Below are 22690 nucleotides of genomic sequence, written 5' to 3' on the forward strand. Positions count from 1 at the left end.
AAACCTTTACTTTGTAAAAAAAAAAACAAAAACAAAGAAAAAACAAACTTTTTTTTGTGTGATAGTAACCAAACCTAAAAAACCTATAACAACCTGGTATCGCTGTAATTGTACTAGTATGAGAAATAAAGCCACCCTGATTTATACCGCAAGGTGAACGGTGTAAAAAAATAAATAAAGCCAATTCTTCAACTGCTGTTGATTTTGTTTATTCTCCCTTCCAATGATTTCAGTAAAGGGAGCGTCGCTACACGGGTTGCTGGTGAGCTGTCAAACAGGCAGATCTCACCAGCAACCAGTGACCAGCCCCCAGCCAGCAGCGACGCGTGGAAGCATGCTGTGCTTGGTAACTAAGGTAAATATCGGGTACCCAACCCGATATTTACCTTGGTTACCAGCGCACACCGCTTAGCGCTGGCTCCCTGCACACCTAGCCAGAGTACACATCGGGTTAATTACCCGATGTGTACTCTGTTACGTGTGCAGACAGCAGGGAGCCGGCTTCTGTGGACGCTGGTAACCACGGTAAACATCGGGTAACCAAGAAGCCCTTACCTTGGTTACCCGATATTTACCTTCATTACCAGCGTCCGCCGCTCTCAGCTGTCAGTGCCGGCTCCCTGTTCCCTGCACTCCTAGCCACAGTACACATTGGGTTAATTACCCGATGTGTACTCCGGCTACGTGTGCAGGGAGCCGGCACTGACAGCTAAGAGCGGCGGACGCTGGTAACGAAGGTAAATATCGGGTAACCAAGGTAAGGGCTTCTTGGTTACCCGATGTTTACCGTGGTTACCAGCGTCCGCAGAAGCCGGCTCCTGCTCCCTGTACCTTCAGTTGTTGCTCTCTTGCTGTCACACACAGCGATCTGTGCTTCACAGCGGGACAGCAACAACTAAAAAATGGCCCAGGACATTCAGCAACAACCAGCAACCTCACAGCAGGGGCCAGGTTGTTGCTGGATGTCACACACAGCAACATCGCTAGCAACATCGCTGCTACGTCACAAAAGTCGTGCCTCAGCAGTGATGTTGCTAGCGATGTTGCTTAGTGTGACGTGGCCTTTAGGCTCAGCACACAATAATCCTGCAGTCTACACTCTAGCGCTTACACCTGGGATTATCTGTAAATCTCTGATAAAAAAAAACAAAACATGATTCAGACAAAATTTCCAAAGTAAACTTCACTATAAAGAGGTAGAGGGAGTCACTTTGAACTCCTGTCTGGCCTGTGGTCCGGAGGTGTCCATCTTTTTACCCGTCTTTTTAGAAGTGCAAAAAAGTGTGGTCAACAACCGTTTTGTGCACCTTTTGAAAAGACAGACACTGCTGAACAGAGGCCAAACAGAGTATGAAGTATAACTTCTGCCTCATTAGTGAATGAATCACGTATTTCGAAGATGTACATGGAAACCCTGATGTAAGCGCTCAGTATAGCGCACAGAAAAATGTGAACTGATTAGAAATCTTCTGTACCCAAATTGCTACAACATAGCATTCAACTCAACCCATAAAAAAAAAAAAAACAAACAAATCCCCACTCAGGTCTGTCATCTGTTAATGGAAATATAGGAGGCTTCCTTGTTACTGATAGCACAAAGGCTCTGGAAAAGCGCTATTGCTCCCTCCCCAAAAAATAAATCCAGCAAAATCTGCATTTCCAAATAAATTCAAATGCCTCCCCTCCCTTCTGAACTCCACAATGTGCCTACACCACAGTTAATGTCCACATGTTTGATAAAGGAGAGTAATAGAATCGGGTATCCAAGCTGCGCCAATGACTAGCCGATCTTGAAATTAGGAGATTAATGTTGCTTTAATTATGCATAGGTCAACGCGTTTCGGAAGACACCGCTTCCTTTCTCAGGACAAGATGGCAAAGGGCAACAAATAGTGATTTGTTGTCCTTTGCCATCTTGTCCTGAGAAAGGAAGCGGTGTCTTCCGAAACGCGTTGACCTATGCATAATTAAAGCAACATTAATCTCCTAATTTCATGATCGGCTTGTCATTGGCGCGGCTTGGATACCCGATTCTATTACTCTCCTTTATCTGCCATACCCGGGGACCGCTGCCGTGACTGTGGAGTTACATACATACGATTTATAGGCGTTTATGACTGTCACAACCCCTATAGGTGAGTACCAACCCCTCTTTATACCCCCCTATTCTACCGGGGTAAGACCCTATTGCGCTTCTCTTTCCACAGTTTTTTTCTAATATCCACATGTTTGGCATTGTTGTAGTGAGAAGAGCCGGCCAAATTTTCGGGGTGTGTCTCCAGAAACACAAGCTGGGCATAATGTATGGGCACTACAATGTACTGGGCACTACAAGGACATTTTTATTTATTTATTATTTTTTTTGCAATTTTAAATTCTGCAACATTCACTGCATTTGACACCATGGGGGTCTTCCAAAAACAAAACAGTCACTACACCAGTAGAGGAATTTCCAAAGATGTGTCATTTCCAAAATGTGCTCACTTGGGGTGGGGGAGGAATTCTGCTGTTCTGGCACGTAGGTGCTCTGCAAATGGAGTCCGCAAGCTATTCTAGGAAAATCTGTGCTTCAAAAGTCAAATTTCGCTCCTTCCCTTCTGAGACCTGCGGTGTACCCAAACAGTACTATACAATCGTACTGTAAGCGGGGTATTGCAACTTTAAGAATGAGTTGTGGAACACATTATGGGACCTTTTTTACTTATTCCCCTTTTGAAAGTTGGAAATCTGGGGTTAAAAGAACATTTTAGTGGTAAAAGTTAAAATGATTTTTTTTTTACCCTAAAAATGTTGCATTTCAGAAAACAGATGGAGTTCAGATTTAGCTTAAATGGTTTGGGGATGCCATCACATTGGCAGAGCCTCATATACGCCAGAAAAGCAGGTACCCCATAAGTGACCCTATTTTACAAAGTACACCCCTCAATTAATTCATCTATTGGTTCAGTGTGCATATTGACACCACAGCTATGTCCAAACAAAATTTTGGGCGGTGAAGAAAATATATATATTTTTTTTTTTTATTTTAACAGCTCTACTTCATAAAATTCTGTGGAAAATCTGTGGGTTCAAGGTGCTCCCCAAATATCTAGATAAATTTCCTTGAGAGTGTAGTTTCCAAATTGGGTAACTTCGGAGAGATTTTCAATATTTAGGCACATTAGGAGTGCTGCAAATGTGACACTGTGTCTCCTATCTATTCCAGCCAATTTTGCGCAACAAACGTCAAAGGGTGCTCTTATCTTAACACTTATATACTCATCTTAAGCTGGGTTCACACATAGCGACAGCGACAACGACGTCGCTGTTACGTCACCATTTTCTGTGACGCAACAGCGACCTAGTAAGTCGCTGTTATGATCGCTGCTTAGGTGTGAAACACAGCGACGCAGCAGCGATCATAACGACACGCGTCGCTGTGGAAGCCATGCTGCACTTGGTAACTAAGGTAAATATTGGGTAACCATTACCCGATATTTACTTTGGTTACCAGCGCACACGCTTAGCACTGGCTCCCTGCTCTCCTAGCCAGGGTACACATCGGGTTAACTACCCGATGTGTACTCCGGCTACGTGTGCAGGGAGCCAGCGCTAAGCGGTGTGCTCTCACACTGCCAGTGCCGGCTCCCTGCTCACGTAGCTGGAGTACACATCGGGTAATTAACCCGATGTGTACTCCAGCTACGTGTGCAGGGAGTCGGCACTGGCAGCGTGAGAGCGGCGGTGCTAGTAACTAATGTAAATATCGGGTAACCAAGGAAAGGGCTTCTTGGTTACCTGATGTTTACCGTGGTTACAGCTTACCGCAGAAGCCGGCTCCTGCTCCCTGCTCGCTTCAGTTCGTCGCTCTCTCGCTGTCACACACAGTGATGTGCGCTTCACAGCGGGAGAGCGACGAGCAAAAAATGAAGCAGGACATTCAGCAACGAGCGGCGACCTCACAGCAGGGGCCAGCTCGTTGCTGGATGTCACACACAGCGACAGGACGTCGCTGCTACGTCACAGAAAATGGTGACGTAGCAGCGACGTCGTTGTCGTCGTCGCTGTGTGTGACACCACCTTAAGCCTGATGCTAGAGTGTTCACCAGCCCAGTCAGTGTTCCAGTGTGGGGAGAGACACGCAGTGACGTCACCGCATCATCTGCATTGGGACGCTGACATCTTGTGTGTGCTCCTGCCGTTCTGTAAGCCACAGGCTCAAACCGATCTGCTGGCTACAGAATGGATTGCAGTAGAGCAGGGAACTTCAGACTTTGATTGTGTTAACATGCTGTGCATATCAATAGGGTTATAGGTGTCGGCCAATCCTGTGTGGGGCCCTTTTTAGACATATGGCCTTGGGCAATTGCCTAGTTTGCCCTTCCCTCCACCTAAAGGTACCGTCACACTAAGCAACATCGCTAGCAACATCGCTATTGAGGCACAACTTGCTAGCGATGTTGCTGTGTGTGACATCCAGCAACAACCTGGCCCCTGCTGTGAGGTCGCTGGTTGTTGCTGAATGTCCTGGACCATTTTTTAGTTGTTGCTGTCCCGCTGTGAAGCACAGATCGCTGTGTGTGACAGCGAGAGAGCAACAACTGAATGTGCAGTGAGCAGGGAGCCGGCTTCTGCGGACGCTGGTAACCACGGTAAACATCGGGTAACCAAGAAGCCCTTCCCTTGGTTACCCGATATTTACCTTCGTTACCAGCGTCCGCCGCTCTCAGCTGTCAGTGCCAGCTCCCTGCTCCTGATTTTATTTCAGAAAGCAAATAAAGCTCCAGTAATGCACTGCTATTTGACGGGTGCAACAAGGGTTGAAATATGTGGGTCGGGTATTGCTCTTTATTCCAATCCCAGCCTACCTACCTGGCCTTCCTCCCCCTGTCGCTGACATAGACGTTCATTCTGGCGCAGGCAGACAAACAGGGGCGGGAATAGACAGCAAGACCCGACTTACATAATCCCTTCCTGTTGCATCTGTCAATCAAATAGCAGTGCATTGCTGGAACTTTACTTGCACATTTTTCTGAAATAAAACCTCCAATCTCAGAATAAAAGCTATGCTTACATTCACCATCCTAGAGCCAGTATAGCACTGGCTTTACTTTACATATGAATATCCTGCTGGTTGGTTCTCTTTTAATAAGAATCTGTTTGTTCCCATTGGGTTTCGTCAGGCTGTGTAAATAGGCCAGTAAACGTGTTTCCAATCCATTTGTGTATAGATGATCCGTGCCTGACGTTAATGAGGCGCATTCGGCTCCTCTACATGTCCATTATGCTTATCCTTAGCTTTTTTTATCTCTTTTGGGTCTGTTCCTTGCATATCACTGCGGTTTGGTGTTTGTTTTTTTTTACCCTATTTATCCTCCAATACGTGGTCCTCTTTGCATTATTGCTAACTGAAACGCAATTGCAGTTTAGAGTAATCATTTTTTGGGGGGGGATCCATTTTCACATTTTTCCCATAATCTGTCTGTGTTTTGTTACTTGACAGCTCTGTTCAAACTAAAATTTTTATTTCAGTTTTTAATAAGAGCCTTCCAGACCCCCGCTGTGTGTTGCACATCACCCCGTTGTTTGGCGTTGTTCTCTGTGACTTGTTGTCGTCAGCCTGTAACACTTTACAATGTGATCCAACTCCACATAATGATGATGAGTCTCATACACACATTCATTCGTTGTCAAACCTGTGACAATGGGTTCTTATTGCCAACTCTGAGCCACAATATGTTCTCTTGACATTTTCAGCTTTTGCATATTCATGTCATAAATCTATGATTAGATTAGGATAGAGGATTAGAGAAGTAATCTGACATAGTCCATCTATGTATTACAAATGTATTATCAAATGGTTAAAATGTTCTGGTAGTTCCAGAGATGGATCACGTTGCATTTTGTCAACATAGGTGTGTAATCGACAGTGCCATATGATGCTGCTTTTAGGCATAAAATCAATCAAAACAGCAGCTTAGGCAGCGTGGTATCACACATCGCCTTCTGCCTGGACAGATGCTACTAAACGCAGCACATCCAAGGCCATTTTTCAGGTGTTTTCTTTCTTAGGCTGCTTTCACACCTCCAGTTTTAGCAGAGCCGGCCAATCCGGCTGTAAAACCTATGCAACGGATGCAGCGACAAAACCGCATCCTTTGCATACGTTTTTTACATGCGGCCCGTCCGTTTTTTGCCGCTTGCGGCAGGCTACTGAGCATGCGCAGTGGAAAAAAATGCATGCGGCGGCCGGATGCGGTGTTTGCATTGCATTGCAAATCGTGCTGCATCGGCCGGATGCGGCGCAATGCGGGTTTTTTTGCCGGACAAAAAAACGTGCCAGGCAACGTTCTATCCGGCCGCCGCATCGGCTAAATCTGCCGCATGCAGCAAAAACCGGACGGAACGCAAGCACATGCGGCACAATACGGCACTAATGTAAGTATGCAAAAAAAACGCAACCGGCGGCAAAAAAAAAAAATGGTTGCTTTTTTTCTGCAAAGCGCCGGATTGTGCCGCACAGGAAAAACCGGATGTGTGAAAGCAGCCTTAATTGTTTTTTTCTCCTTTATTATTTCTCCTATTTGTAACCTGCTCCTATTTAGAGCCTTTACCAAGTGTGAAGTGAGAATGTTCCCTTCAGTAGAACATGCTGGTTGTGTGGTCTGTGTGCAGAATGCTGCCGCCTTCATAAGTTCTCATGTACTAGCAAAGCTTCATTCCTGGACTGCTTTCTCCCTATGGTTTGAGGGATTTCCCTCCCTTGTAATTACCAGATGATGTGTGATTTTTACCCCTTAAAGGGAACCTGTCACCAGATTTGGCGACTATAAGCTGCGGCCACCACCAGTGGTCTCTTATATACACCATTCTAGAATACCAGGCCACTCTGTATAACGTAAAAAAAACACTAGTATAATACTCACCTAGGGGGATGGTCCAGTCCAATAGGTGTCGCTGCTCTCCGGTCCAGTGCCTCCTCTCTGCTGCCATCTCCTTCCTCCTTCTATCCAGCCCAGGTTGGCGTTGTTGTCCTGCGTAGGTGCACTTTGATATCCCCTGCTTAGGGCAGATCAAAGTACTGTAATGCGCAGGGGCAAGGAAAGGTTACATATCGCCTGCGGAAATACCTTGATCTGCCGTAAGCAAGGAAGATCAAAGTGCGGCTGCGCAGGACCTTAATGCCGGCGTGTGTGGATGATGTAGGACGCGTCATGCACACGGGCCTCAGAAGAAGGAAAGAGATGACCGCAGAGAGGAGGCGCCAGACCAAAGAGCAGCGAAACCCGTCGGACCGGACCGCTCCATAGGTGAGTATTATAAAAGTGATTTTACATTCTACCGAGCGGCCTGGGCTCTTATATACAGTATTCTAGAATGCTGTATATAAGAGCCTACTGGCCGTGGCCACAGCTTATAGGGGAAATACCTGGTGACAGATTCCCTTTAAACCTCTGAGGAGTCTGCAGTGAGTGTTCACTCTCTTTACTCAAATACTTTTTTTGTTTTTCAGTTTCTTCCCCTGCAGACTCCTGTGTATTCTTTTTTTCATATCTCTTCTGCAGTCCTGTGATTTACAGTTTATGGGATCTGCCCTCTCTGAAGAGTTAGATGCCCTCCCCACATCATGATCTACCTTTTACCTCCCCTTTCTCTCTCTGTTTAACTCTTTCATTCTTTTTAACTTTCTCTCTGACCCTCTCTAACGCATTTTCCTACACCAAGTACTTCCTCTGAGTTCTATTGTTTTTCAAATTGGGACATAGTTAAAAAACATCTGGCCTCTAGAAGGTCTTAAAATGAAGTCAATACAACCTTAGATGAGCAACACATGGCAATAACCAAACTACATTGTGTAATTATTTAACAAAAGATAGGCCAAAATACAGAAGCAGTGTGCGAATAATTAAGTACACCCTTACAGATTCTATAGGAATTAAGAAGGCTAGGCAGTACTAATGAAATATTATTTATTAATTGTTCATCAGCAAGTGTGACCACGAGATGAATGCACCCGAGGTTCGGTGTTCGTACCAAACAGACTTGTTTTGTTTAGGAACTTTACATACGCAAACTACTCACGCGAACATCACTGTGCTCGTGTACCCTTGGTGCTCAGCCCAGTGCAAGCCGCTTCACGTTTTTGAACGGCGTGATCAAATGTAGTGTGCGCCCAAAAGAAATTGGCAAAATCCCCTCCCACCTTCTCCCGAAAATGTTTACTGGTTATGGCTGGCTGCATGTGGGCGGAGACCCGAAATATCCAATTAGTGACTTCCATTGGGGTTCATATTAAGTCCGGGTCTCAAACCGAACTTTATCTAAAGTCCAGCAGAACCCTCCGAACCGACCATGGGTCCACTCATCTCTAGTGACCATCTCTATATGGGTTCTTTTCCACCTGCGATTTTCATGTGCGAGTGCAATCCAATAAAAAAAAAATCAGTTCACGCACCCCCATACAAGCCTATGGGAGCGTGTGAAACATCGCACTGCACTCACATGTCATCCAACTGCAGTGCAGTGCACGCAGAAACAGACAGCGGAGGAGATGGCGAGAAAGTGTTCCCTCCATCTTCTCCGCTCTTGTGATAAGATCACATCACAGTGACATCCGCAGTAGAGGGTCATTAGCATATCGCTTCCAATACTCTAGCATTGGAAGCGGTGCGCAAGTGGAAAAGAGCCCTAAAAGCAGAGGTTTTTACAGTTTGCTGGTCTGGAGCATTCAGGCTTGTGTAAACAGTGCCATGGAGGGAAGACATCAGGATTGATTTTTAGAGAAGCCGTTGTTACTGTCTATTAATAAAGTCCTTTGTATTTCTACGATTATAACACTTGTTGCAGTAAAGATGTAATCATTGAGTGTCCTAATCCGTGATTACAAGATGGCCCGCTACCTTCTGTAGATGGACAAAGCTGACAACGTCTTTATATTTGGTCTCAGTTTACCCCATTATACTCATTGGCCATGTTAGGGTTTCATTTGATTCCCTTTTTTGGGGGGATTTTCCAGAGAAAACCTTGACTACAACACATGAGGCACAAGTAGCCGCAAAAGAGAAACCATGAAGAATTCGTACTTTCCTCTTCTGATTCTGCACACGCGCTCCATTGACCCTCCTGGTCTTTGTTTCCAATAAAAATCTTTTTTTTTTATTTATATAGCGACAACATATTCTGCAGCGCTTTACAATTCAGAGGGGACTTGTACAGACAATATGCGACATTACAGAAATAACAAAATACAACAGATACCAAGAGGAGTGAGGGCCGTGCTCATAAGCATATAGTCTATGAGGAAATAGGGGAGGCACAAAAGGTAAATTGGGGAAAAAAAAGCTTGTTATATATGGTGCAGCCATCAAAATAATGGGGGCTTCAAATCCAGCCGCATGGACCAGTCACCAGCCAGAATTTATACAAGTACAGATAGAAAGTGTAAAAAAGTACATGAAGAGCAATGCAACCAGAAGATACAAGGGATAGGAATTAGATGTACATTTTGTGACAGCAAGGTCTGACAAACAGACAGATGATGCCCAATAGTCCAATTAACAAAAGCTAAAGCAGGGACTAAAACTTAACATTTAATAAATATCACAATAAAATCAATAATTCATTGATGCAGTAAAAATATGCCGTTTGGCAACAATTAGGAATAATCTCACCCAGATGTTTTCAGGGGTAAGTTGACACACCGATCCAAGGTTGATCACAAGCCAGAAGAATCAGGAGAAGGCGCCGGGAGATGGATAAACAAAAACCCCTGTCATGCCCCGTGATTGTACTTCCGCCCTGACAAGGGCAGCACCCAAGTGAGCTGTCTGGCCCGCAACCATGCAATTAAACCAAGAAATGTTCTCCCGACGCGTTTCCCTCTAGATAAATAGAGCTCCTTAGGGGAGACCAAGGAAAAGTGATCAACCTGCAGTGGCAGGGACCAAAAAGTTGATCAACCTGCAGTAGCAGGGATCAAAAGGATAAAGCCTATGTGTGCAGGTAAACGGTGATGCATGGACACTGAATCCTCCCATCAGTTTATACCCATTTAGAGATCATAATTACCTTCAGCTGTGTAGGTGGAAAAATACCATGTTGTCCCTCCATTAGCCTTCATGAGAACGGCGTCTGAGATCATTTCCGGTCACATGATCCCAGACTATTGTGTTCCACTGTGGAACGCATAAGCATAAATTGGATGGGGAGAAAGTATGTGGTAGCACAGCGCACGGTCATATCCGGCGTCTGAGATCATTTCCGGTCACATGATCCCAGACTATAGTGTTACACTCTGGAACGCATAAGCATAAATTGGATGGGGAGAAAGTATATGGTGGCACAGCGCGAGGTCATATCCGGTTTATCGGACCCCGCACGTGTTAATCCCTCATCCAATTAGCTTACATCCTAAACCGGCGTCTGAGGTCATTACCGGTCACATGATCCCTGACTACTGTGTTCCACACAGGAACACATAAACCTTAGTCGGATGGGGAAACAAAAATGTGGCACATTGCGAGGTCACATCCGGTTTATCGGACCCCGCAGTTGCTAATTCCTCATCCAGTTAACTATAGACAGGGGCGTGTCCACATATACCAAATGACAACCCTAACAAAAACCAATATATACCGCCAACAAAGTCTGACTCGGTCAGATTAACTAAACATACCTCAAACTTCAGGCCTCACCGACCAGGACCGTGAATGACACAATCCACCGGCGTATAGTGTGCATAAGTAGGAAGAATAAGGGTTTACAAAGGCAATTAGGAGGAAATAGGAATTAGGATTGAGGAAATAGGATGAGCAGATGGGAATAGTTAGGTGATGTGATAGGCTAGTCTAAAGAAATGCGTTTCTAGGGCCCTCTTAAAGGTGTGGATGTTAGGAATTAATTATTCTTCATAGTGTGTTCCAGAGCATAGGCGCAGCTCGTGAGAAATCTTGAAGACTAGAGTGGGAGGTTGGAATTATTCAGGATGTCAGTCTTAGGCTATGTGCGCACGTTGCGTACAAGCCCTGCAGAAATTTCTGCAGCGATCTGAAGAGCACATGTGCGCTTTAGATCGCTGCAGAAATGTCCGTAGTGAGCGCCGATTCCATGCGCTCTGCCTGCAGCTCCTGCCATAGACAGAGCAGGAGCTGCCGGCAAAGCGCAGGAAAGAAGTGACATGTCACTTCTTTTTGCGCAGTGCTTCGGCAGTAGCCGAAGCGCTGCGCTCTTAGACGCCACGTGCGCACGGCCCCTGCACAATCTCCATAGACTGTGCAGGGGCCGCAGGACGCATGCAGTTACGCTGCGCTACAAAGCGCAGCGTAACTGCATGTTTTTACGCAACGTGCGCACATAGCCTTAGGTCGTTAGCAGAACGGAGGATACGATTGGGGTGATAGACAGAGATGAGGGAGGAGATGTAGGGCGGTGCGGACTGTGGAGAGCTTTGTGGGTGAGAGTGATAAGTTTATATTTGACTCTGTAATGGATGGGCAACCAGTGCAATGACTGGCACAGAGCAGAGGAATCAGTGAAGTGGTTGGAGAGGGAAATGATCCTGGCTGCTGCATTCAGAATGGATTGGAGAGTTTAGTAACAGGGAGACCAATTATTAGAGAATTACAGTAATCTAGGTGAGCATAAATAAGAGCGATAGAGTTTTTGCAGAGTCAATGGTAGGAAAAGTTCGAATTCTAGAGATGTTTTTGAAGTGGAGGTGACGTCTGCATGTGACTGCTGCAGCCAATACGCCGCCGCAGCAGCCACGTGCCATATTTTACTGGCATCACCATTCAGCGAAGGAAGATGTCACTTACTGACCGCTTCTACACAGATCACAAGGACTCCTTGAGTGTCCGCACAGGATCAGAAAGGCAGAGAGGTCAGTACTGTGGCGTTATTTTTCCTTGCTTTGCAGTACGGATGGCTCTTTTTTGTAGTGTGTTTTTTGGGTGGGTGTGGGAACTAGATAATCTCTTTTTAACATATAGTTTAGACATCTGGATTCACATGATTTGTGTAAATAAATATTTAGCTAATATGTCTGTTTATTAGTTTACTTAGCAAACTAACAGATTACTTTCATCTCATAAGAATAAGCCTCGCTGGCATTTCTGGCATGCTTTTTAATTAGCGTTTCGGGCCAGGGAGGCTGATGTAGTGACGGAGACACTCCGATTATTAAGCACTTACCATTCTTTAAAAGTTTACTATTAAAAACAGACTTGCAGGTCGCTGGTTGAGCAAATAAGATCTGTTACTAATTTTCGGGAAGATAAATAGTGTTTTCCATTATCATTGTCAGTATGTCTTAAATGCACATGGTATGAAGTTCGTATAATTCATTTATATTTTATTGATGGGAATCAGCGGAGTCTTGTTCTGGGAACTAGAAACCATTGGCAGTCCAGTTTGTGGTAGGCCAAAGCAACGATAAATCTGGAGACCCGATCCATCAGGCTTTCTGGCTTTTTTTTTTATAATAGTGATTTTTATGTCTGTACCTTACTCCTTTTCTAATTTGCACCTTTTTTAAAGGGTGGTTCACCCATATTTTTTATTGTCTAGTTCGATATTATATTGAGAAGCAATGTTTCTCTCAAATACCTTGTGTTGGCAATCGTGCCTGTGAGAGGCGCTATTGCAGACCGCTGTTCCCCTGCTCCGGTGACGTCACGTCAAGTGCTGCACACATCACATCCGTGCAGCCGGCTGCATTCTTCCTGACTCGCTGAGCTATGAGCGATGTTTCACCGCTTGTCACAGCCCATCTGCTCCCTCCCTCACAGCAGAACGCTGCAAGCAGGAGATGCGCTGTGCTGTGAGGGAGTAGGGAGCATATGTGACGTCACCGGAGCAAGGAACAGCGGTCCGCAATAGCACCTCTCACAGGCACTATTGCCAACACAAGGTATTTGAGAGAAACATTGCTTCTCAATATAATATCGAACTAGACAATAAAAAATATGGGTGAACCACTCTTTTAAGTTAACTTTACTTGGTTTTGCCTGTTTTTTTAGTTTTTTTTTTTTTTTCTTCCCCTTCTGACATTGTAGGTTTGTTTCAGCGAAATACATCATATTGTGAAGTACAAAAAAAATGTTTCGTTTCATTTCATTTTTGCAAAGTTGAAGACAAGCTGCAACATTTTAAAGTTTTTGATCTAAGAAGGCAAAAAAAGCCAAAAATATTGATTTTGTGCAACATTCAGCAAACCGCATTTTGAAGAATTCAGTGCAAAAAATTAGCAATGAATACCAGCAGAACAGAAAAGTCATTTAAAACATTACTGTCAAGGATGAATCGGAGGTTTTAAGTGATGTTTAGAGCTAAAAAATTGCAAGCACCCCAACTCCACCAATTTTAATGGTAGCCATGCACATTAGATCAGAGATCTCAAACATGTGGGCCCACATGTGGCCCCTCAGGCTGCTTCTTGCGGCTCGCAGGCCTGTGCCCCCATTCACTATCGCAGCCGGTGCAGGGGCTGTAGCCACTGTCAGCGCTTTATTTCAGATGAGCGTTTTGCCGCGCTGTGCACACAGAGACAAGCTCTCTGTGCACAACCACTCCTCTAATGGAAGCTGCCAGCCACCTGCTTGCCTCTGATTGGCGGGCGGCTGCATTGTAAAACATTTGCAGAGAGAGCTTGACTCTGCGCGCAGAGCGCCGGCAAAACGCTCATCTGAAATAAAGCGCTGACAGTGGCTGAGGCTCCTACACCAGCCGCGATAGTCAACGGGGGCATGGGCCTGCAGGCTGCAAGAAGCAGAGAAGAGGCAGCTGAGGAAATAGGGGACAGGTGAGAAGAATGGTGTGTTGTTGTTTTTTTTTTTTTTTTTTTTGTTTATGTGAAGTACAGCACAATAGTGAATCGGTATGGGACATTATTACAAGAAGAGGACCAGGAAAGGGCACATTACTACAAGAAGAGGACCTGCATGGGCAGATTAGTAAAAGGGGACAATGATGGGACAAGGCTAGGCACATTACTATAGGATGGGGACAAGGATGGGCACATTACTATAGGATAGACACATTACTATAGTATGGGGACATTACTACAGGATGGGGACAAGGATGAGCACATTACTACAGGATGGGGACAAGGATGAGCACATTACTACAGGATGGGAACAATACTACAGCATAGGGACAAGGATGGGAACATTACTACAAGAAGGGGACCAGGATGGGAACATTACTACAGGATTGTGACAAAGATGGGCACATTACTAGAAGATGGGGACAAGGATGGGCACATTACTACAAGGGGACCAGGATAGGCACATTACTACAGGATGGGGACTAGGATGGGCACATTACTACAGGATGGGCACTAGGATGGGCCCATTACTACAGCATGGGGACTAGGATGGGCCCATTACTACAGGATGGGGACTAGGATGGGCACATTACTACAGGATGGGGACTAAGATGGGCACATTACTACAGGATGGGGACTAGGATGGGCACCTTTCTACAGGATGGGGACTAGGATGGGCCCATTACTACAGGATGGGGACTAGGATGGGCCCATTACTACAGGATGGGGACTAGGATGGGCTCATTACTACAGGATGGGGACTAGGATGGGCTCATTACTACAGAATGGGGACTAGGATGGGCTCATTACTACAGGATGGGGACTAGGATGGGCTCATTACTACAGGATGGCGACTAGGATGGGCTCATTAATACAGAATGGGGACTAGGATGGGCACATAACAAGATGGGAGACATTACTAAAAGTTGTTGGCCAAAATTACTATGCTAATTGTAAAACTATTAGCTACAAGAAAGGGATAAAATGTAAAATAAAAAAATCAAAATAAGGCATGAATTTTTTTTTTTTTCCCCATCAAAAATGTTTAGCTTATATGTATATATCTCTATATATCTCACTCCCTCCCTATCTATGTATATATATATATATATATATATATATATATATATATATATATATATATATATATATATATAATCTATATCTCAATTATATATTTAAACAAAAAACGTGTTTATCATAAACAAATGAAAAATGTTCCAGTGATCCAAAGGTGTGTAAAAGGAAAAAAATATGGTACTAATAAAAATGTCACTTTGTCCTGAAAAGAAACAGTCCCCAAATTATTTTCTGGCAGCCATGTATTTTTTTTTCTTTCTATTTATTAAACGTGTAATTTGGGCAACTTTAGAAATTAAAGGTGTTGTCTGCTCTAAAGTGGGAGGATTTGCCGGTGTGAGAGCCGGAAACGGGGGTCACATGCCTGCAAGTATGCGATATGCAGAGTCCTGGCCCGAATCCAATTGGATGGGTGCAGCTGTGCTCAATGCAAATGTATTAAGTAGTCTCAGTGTATTTTATGTGATGTATACAGCAGTCTCTGTGTGTCCTATGTAATTTATACAGCAGACTCTCAGCATATCCGTTATACATCAGTCTATATTCTTTGTACTATACCAGTGAATCCTAGGAAAACTTACTATATTGCTTTCCTTTTTTTTATGCACACCATATTAAGAATTGTAAAAACTTTTACAGAACATTTGGCACATTTGAGGGTTTGGGGGGGGGGGGGTTTCCATAGGACAGGTCAGTGGGATTCAGCGTACAATGATCAAGTGATATCCTGAATTTTTGGAAAGACAAGATTTTTTAATTTTTAGTAAATTAAATTCAACTTCTTCTTTTTTTTTTTCCTTTTATCCTTCAGATAAAACTCTTCAAGAACAAGGTGTTTGCCACAATGTCAAGATTTTAGTCCTCGAGCTCAGCTACACTGAGGAAGAAGCCAGGAAACGTGTGCACAATGAAGAAAAGGAGCGAGAACAGGAGGCACAAAAGGAGGAGAGTGTGAAGAAAAAGATGATGCGCACAAGGAAAGGATTGGAGATTCTTGCAGAGAGAGGTAGAGTTCTGTCTTATTTAGATAATGACAGTTTTACCATACGTACTCATCTGTGAGTGTCTTACCAAATTGGGCCAAAAAAGGACACCCATCCCTTGACTTGGTTCAAAAATGGGATGGGACAGTTTTCAATATCAGGGCTGCAGATATGTATGTTGGTGTTTTTTAAGTTGATGCTAAAGCGGGCTTTACACGCAACGACCTCACTAACGAGATGTCATTGGGGGTCACGGAATTCGTGACGCACATCTGGCCTCGTTAGCAACGTTGTTGCGTGTGAAACGCAGGAACGACCATTACCGATCAAAAATACTCACCTTATCGTTGACGCGTTGTTCTAATCCCGATTATCGTTGCTGTTGCAGGACGCAGGTTGTTCGTCGTTCCTGCGGCAGCACACATCGCTACGTGTGACACCCCAGGAACGAGGAACATCATCTTACCTGCGGCCGCCTGCAATGAGAAAGGAAGGAGGTAGGCAGGATGTTCAGCCCGCTCATCTCCGCTTCTATTGGACGCCTGCCGTGTGACGCCGCACGACCCGCCCCCTGAGTGATGCCTCTGTGACGTCAAACGTACCGCCCCCTTAGAAAGGAGGCGGATCGCCGGCCACAGCAACGTCGCTAGGCAGGTAAGTCTGGGTGATGGGTGTTAGCAATGTGCGCCACGGGCAGTGATTTGCCTGTGATGCATAACCGACGGGGGTGGGTGCTTTCACCAGCGACATCGCTAGCGATGTCGCTGTGTGTAAAGCTCGCTTGGCTGTATTCACACAATCACACAATGCATTTTTTTTTTTTTGTGCAGTTTAGTCAAAAAACTAGCAGCACATCCTTATGCAAGGAAAGGCTATGAAAATCCTGAAGTGTTGTGCACATGTTGAGTTTTTTTTTTATCCTTGCAGATTTGGTGCAGAAAATAATCTGCAGCATGTCAATTCTCTCAGCATTTTTCACCATTGAAAGTAATGAAAAACATATAAAACACGTGTTTTTCGTGCCAAGAGATGCAGGAATGGTGCAGAAATTTCTGCAACCAACTACTCAACACATATATACAAGTACACACTTTGAGTATTTGGTTGTAGAAGTTTCTGCATCTCTTAGGCCAAGTTCACACACTGCATCTTTTGCATGCATTTCCGTCCCCCAACAAAGTCTATGAGATTTCAATTTTGCTGTCCATACTGGGCATCTTTTGTTGGCTGCATCTTGGCTGCGTTTTTCAAGATGCAGCATGTCAATTCTTTTTGCATTTTTACTGCGTTTTTGAGCCTTCCAGTCAATAGAGTTGACTTTAAAAAACGCATTGGGCAAAATGCTGTAAAAATGCATCAAAAACATGGGAAAAACGCATTGCGTTTTTCATGCTTTTTTTGGTGCATTTTAAAATGCACTCAAGATGCACTGGCAAAAAAGATGCCGCGTGTGAACATAGCCTAAGCTGGAAAAACGCAGTGCAAAAACTCCCGGTTTTTATGGGGTTTTTTTGCATGCGTATTTCATTGTTTTAAATTGTAAAAAACATCAAAATAAGTGGTGCTTTAAGGATTATATTGTCGTTCTAACATTGATTTCAAAGTAAATATACTAGCTTCATCTGGTCCATCTAGTCTATTTAATCGTTCCTGAGGCTTGTATTGTGAAATCTGGTGACAACTCCACATTAATACTGGCTTTCACTTATCAAGAAAATAAGTAGCCGGAACACATTGCAAGTCATTTTAGGACCGATACAAAATACACACAAACTTAGGGCAGGTATTCAGTATTCACTATTTCTTCCAGATTTTTCTTTTATTATGATAAATTGAGTCTGGATAATGTAGACAAGTTTTCATACAGTTTATCATGTGCTTGTTAGTAAGTTGTTTAGATTCATAGGGCACAAAGTAACCAAACTTGTAAGTGGACAACACCATGTTCTGCTGGGAAAGGCTCGTATTAAACGTGTTCCTGGAGTCAACTTGAATTTTTCAGTAATTGTTGGCTCAGTTTTTTTCCTTCTTAGTATGTTTATTCCATTCCGTAAAGGAATTGTCAGTGGATTTTAGGGAACATCTGATTTTCTAAAGAAAGAGAAAAACAATACATTTTATTTATGTTGAACATGGTGTTTAAATGAGGTTTCATGTTAACTACTCCCGTTCCGACCATAGACGAAAAATGTCTGGGTGGTCTTCGATCTACTCTGCAGTAACGTTCTAAAACTTCAGTGTATAGCAGAACAGCTGCCTATGCTTGTGCAGGAGCGGGGAGCCACCTGTCTGACAAAGGCAGAGTTCCCATAGAGAAGGCAGAGACTGGTTATTACTGTCTCTGCCTTCCTTATCACTAAACACTTTTATAATACAGGTTGTGACTACAAATTAAATCATGGTTCGTGAAATGATTTAACTAATTTGATGTTTTCAACAGGGGAGAGCTCCGATCCAGATAGGATGCCGTATGTGGAGATTGCAGACCAAACTGGACATTCCATCAATATGCCTAAAGCCGCAAAAAAGGTAAGGTCAACCTTCAACCCCAAAAGGGCACTGCACAGACTAACACAATATAAATAAAAATATTTACTTTTTTTTAATTTGGTCTCAGTTGTTCCTTTTGTAATACAGTCATGGATGAAAGTGTTGTCACCCTTGAAATTGTTGCAGAAGATAAATTGAATAATTTCTCCCTGAAAATTATTGCAATTATACACGTTTTGGTATATATGTATATTTTGATATACATGTATATGTGGGTAATCAGATATGGCTTTCCGGGGCGGCGGTGTTGGGGCAGGTTCACAGGACGGGCTTGGAGGAGTAGCAACAGGCGCCATTGATCTGCGGGGGTGTCGCTGCAGTGGAGCGACTCTGGAGGGTCACAGGACTTCGTGTCTTGAGTGCGAACTCCATTGAATTGCCCATGATTGATGCGATGGACTTAGGTCTGCGCTGCCTCCGCAGCCATTTCCTTGAAGTCCATCTTGTCAACTGCTGGCGATTCATTGTAGCTCATAGTCAGCTCAATGGCACCCACTGCCGAGACACCCCATCTTGTGACCCTCCGTTCTATGACCCTCCTGAATCGCTCCACTGCAGTGTCACCCGTGCAGACTGCCGACAGATTAATGGCACTTGCCGCTGCGACAGCCCGCCGGCAGATCAATGGCGCCCCCGATGCCGCGACACCCCTAACACTGCAGTATCGCTGACCCTCCTGATCCGAAACACCCCCTCCTCTGATCCTGCAGCATCGCCCCTGCCTTCTGTGAGCTTCCTGAGCCGCTCCACTACTGCCACTACCCCCCCATGGTGAGCATTCGGATTAAGATGCACTAAGATAGTCATGGCAAACCTTTTACAGGCCGAGTGCCCAAACTGTAGCCCTAAATCCATTTTTTTTCCCGAAGTGCCAACCAATCCTATTATGTAAGTAATTAATTTTAACCTTACCTTTTGCTGTCTTCTCGTCTCTTCAGCAGGGGGCATCACGCTCATGCGTGCTTACCACACATTGAAGCTGAGCCCCTGCTACTGCCCTTTCCAGACACAGCAGTTGGATTGATCTTTCTGGAAAAAATGGCAGCATATTAGACAGAGATTTTAGCCTGGAATGCAATCAGATGTCGCCCTATAATCCACATCTACATTTCAAAGTCTGAACATCTTGAAATCCCATAAAGATGTAAGAGTTGCTCCCCTCCCCCTTCATTCTGTAGTTCTGTTCCCCTTCCTGCCGCTTCCTGGTAAACATGTCCCCCATCCTGAGATATATTTCCTACATTCTGGTATATTTGTCCACACCATGGCCCCATCCTGGTAAATGTACCCCATCCCAGCATATTCCCCATCCTGGTAAATGTACCCCATCATTGTAAATGTATCCCATCCTGGCATGTTCCACCATGCTGTTAAATGACCCCATCCTGGTAAATGTACCTCATCCAGGCATGTTCCCTTATCCTGGTAAATGTCCCCTTTCCTGGTAAATGTACCCCGTCCTGGCATTTTTCCTCATCCTGGTATGTTCATGTTCCCCCTATCCTGGCATGTTTCCCCCCATCCTTTCATGTTCCCCCCCCCCCCCCATTCTGGTAAATGTACCCCTTCCTGGCATGTTCCCCTTCCTGCTAAATGTACCCCATCCTGGCTTGTTTCCCCCCATCCTTGCAGTCATGTTTCCCTCCATCCTTGCAGTCATGTTTCCCCCCCATCCTTGCAGTCATGTTTCCCCCCCATCCTTGCAGTCATGTTTCCCCCCCATCCTTGCAGTCATGTTTCCCCCCCATCCTTGCAGTCATGTTTCCCCCCCATCCTTGCAGTCATGTTTCCCCCCCCCCCATCCTTGCAGTCATGTTTCCCCCCCATCCTTGCAGTCATGTTTCCCCCCCCCATCCTTGCAGTCATGTTTCCCCCCCCATCCTTGCAGTCATGTTTCCCCCCCCCATCCTTGCAGTCATGTTTCCCCCCCATCCTTGCAGTCATGTTTCCCCCCTATCCTTGCAGCCATGTTTCCCCCCCCATCCTTGCAGCCATGTTTCCCCCCCATCCTTGCAGCCATGTTTCCCCCCCATCCTTGCAGCCATGTTTCCCCCCCATCCTTGCAGCCATGTTTCCCCCCCATCCTTGCAGCCATGTTTCCCCCCCATCCTTGCAGCCATGTTTCCCCCCCATCCTTGCAGCCATGTTTCCCCCACCTTTGCACGTTTCTCTCCATCTTTGCACATTTCCCCCATCCTTGCAGCCATGTTTGCCCCGTGCTCTGTCTGTATGCCCCGTGCTCTGTCTGTATGCCCCGTGCTCTGTCTGTATGCCCCGTGCTCTGTCTGTATGCCCCGTGCTCTGTCTGTATGCCCCGTGCTCTGTCTGTATGCCCCGTGCTCTGTCTGTATGCCCCGTGCTCTGTCTGTTTGCCCCGTGCTCTGTCTGTTTGCCCCGTGCTCCCATGTTTGCCCCGTGCTCCCATGTTTGCCCCGTGCTCCCATGTTTGCCCCGTGCTGGCTTTGTGCCCCCCACACCTTGGCACAGCCGCACACAGCTTAAAAATAAAAATAAACTTCACCTTTTAGCACTCGCTCCACCGCGCGGCCACAAGACGCCGGCGCCGCCTACTGACGCTCCGCCGTCTCCTAGGCAACAGGCTTGCAGCCCAGGAGAGGAGGCGTGTCAGAGGGAGGAGAAATGTCTCCTCTGCTAAACACCACTTTGAATTGCCGGCGCGATCACATCGGCAGTTCAAAGTGGCTCAGTGTGGTGACAGCGCGCTTGCCAGCACAAAGGGCTCTGCGTGCCCAGTCCGGCACGCGTGCCATAGGTTCGCTATCACTGCACTAGGATTATAAGACGGACCCTCATTTTAACATTAAAAATTATTTTTTCCTATTTTCCTCCTCTAAATTTTGGGTGTGTCTTTATAATCTGCTGTCTCTTATGAAACGAAAAAACGGTTCTTCATTTTCCGGAACAATTAAATGGGTGCCAACACACTTGGCCATGATTGTACATCCGCAAGATCTTGTGAGCAACTTGATTTCAGCGTATGCCACATGAGTGTATGGAGGAATATCGTAGGTGGGCTGATGCATGAGGAATCTGAGACCATGCACAGGGCAAGAACGCTCAGTAAAAAGACTTGAGAAAGCCTTTGTGCGGATTAAAGGGAACCTGTCACCAGATTTTTACCTATTAAACTAAAAGAATCACCTTGTGCAGCTCCTGGGCTGCATTCTATGAAGGTGCACCTTGGCCCTGACTCCCCTTCCAGACCCCAAAAATAACTTTAGAAAACTTGGCCGTTAGGTATGCTAATTACCTTAGTTGGCCAGATGGGCGGGCTCCTTTATCACCTCCTGCTGCTGATCGCCATCCTCCTTCCTTGATTTACGGGATGACGCCCTCCATCATCCTCCTCGTTGCATTTTCAAATCTCTCGCCTGTGCCGTTAGGTCTGCTCACGCCGGTGAGCTAAATGCGCAGGCGCGAGATTATGGGCGGGTACGAGCATGGCGCTGGTGAGGTCATGCACAGCGCCGGCCTCACCAGCGCCATGCTCGTACCCGCCCATAATCTCGCGCCTGCGCATTTAGCTCACCGGTGCGAGCGAGGGCAGCTGTTTTCTGCTCTGGCCACGATATGGCAGAGTGAACTGTGCCTGCGCGAGCCGACCTAACTGCACAGGCGCGAGATTTAAAAATGCGGCGAGGAGGATGATGGAGGGCGTCATCCCGTCAATCAAGAAAGGAGGACGGCGATCAGCGGCAGGAGGGGGATAAAGGAGCAGAAAATGAGCCTGCCCATCTGGCCAACCAAGGTAATTAGCATACCTAACGGCCAGGTTTTATAAAGTTATTTTTGGGATCTGGAAGGGGAGTCAGGGCCAAGGTGCACCTTCATAGAATGCAGCCCGGGAGCTGCAGAAGGGGAGACTTTTAGTTTAATAGGTAAAAATCTGGTGACAGGTTCCCTTTAAGCTGTTTGTGTAAAACTTGTTCAGACACTTAGGGGTACTTTTCATGTTGCGACATCGCTACTGCGATTGCGTCGGGGTCAAATCGAAAGTGACGCACATCCGGCGCCGGTAACGACGTCGCAATGTGTAAAGCCTAGAAGCACCGATAAACAATCACAAAAGTGTCGAAAATCGGTGATCTGTGTAGTGTCGGTCATTTCCATAATTTCGCTGCAGCGACAGTACGATGTTGTTCCTCCGGCAGCACATATCGCTGTGTATGAAGCCGCAGGAGCGAGGAACATGACCTTACCTGTGTCCTGCCTGCAATGAGGAAGGAAGGAGGTGGGCGGGATGTTTACGTCC

General features: G+C 45.5%; 1 protein-coding gene across 1 annotated transcript in view; it reads left to right on the forward strand.

The window, feature by feature from the left end:
* Positions 1 to 22690, forward strand: part of NUB1 (negative regulator of ubiquitin like proteins 1) — a 100644-nt gene that overhangs the window by 23275 nt on the left and 54679 nt on the right. The window contains exons 6-7 of the mRNA XM_075315419.1: positions 15696 to 15890; positions 18308 to 18396. Of these exons, the coding sequence (XP_075171534.1) occupies positions 15696 to 15890; positions 18308 to 18396 (284 nt within the window). The remainder of the gene's footprint in view (positions 1 to 15695; positions 15891 to 18307; positions 18397 to 22690) is intronic.

The sequence above is a fragment of the Anomaloglossus baeobatrachus genome, chromosome 6 (assembly GCF_048569485.1).
Source record: "Anomaloglossus baeobatrachus isolate aAnoBae1 chromosome 6, aAnoBae1.hap1, whole genome shotgun sequence".
NCBI lineage: Eukaryota > Metazoa > Chordata > Amphibia > Anura > Aromobatidae > Anomaloglossus > Anomaloglossus baeobatrachus.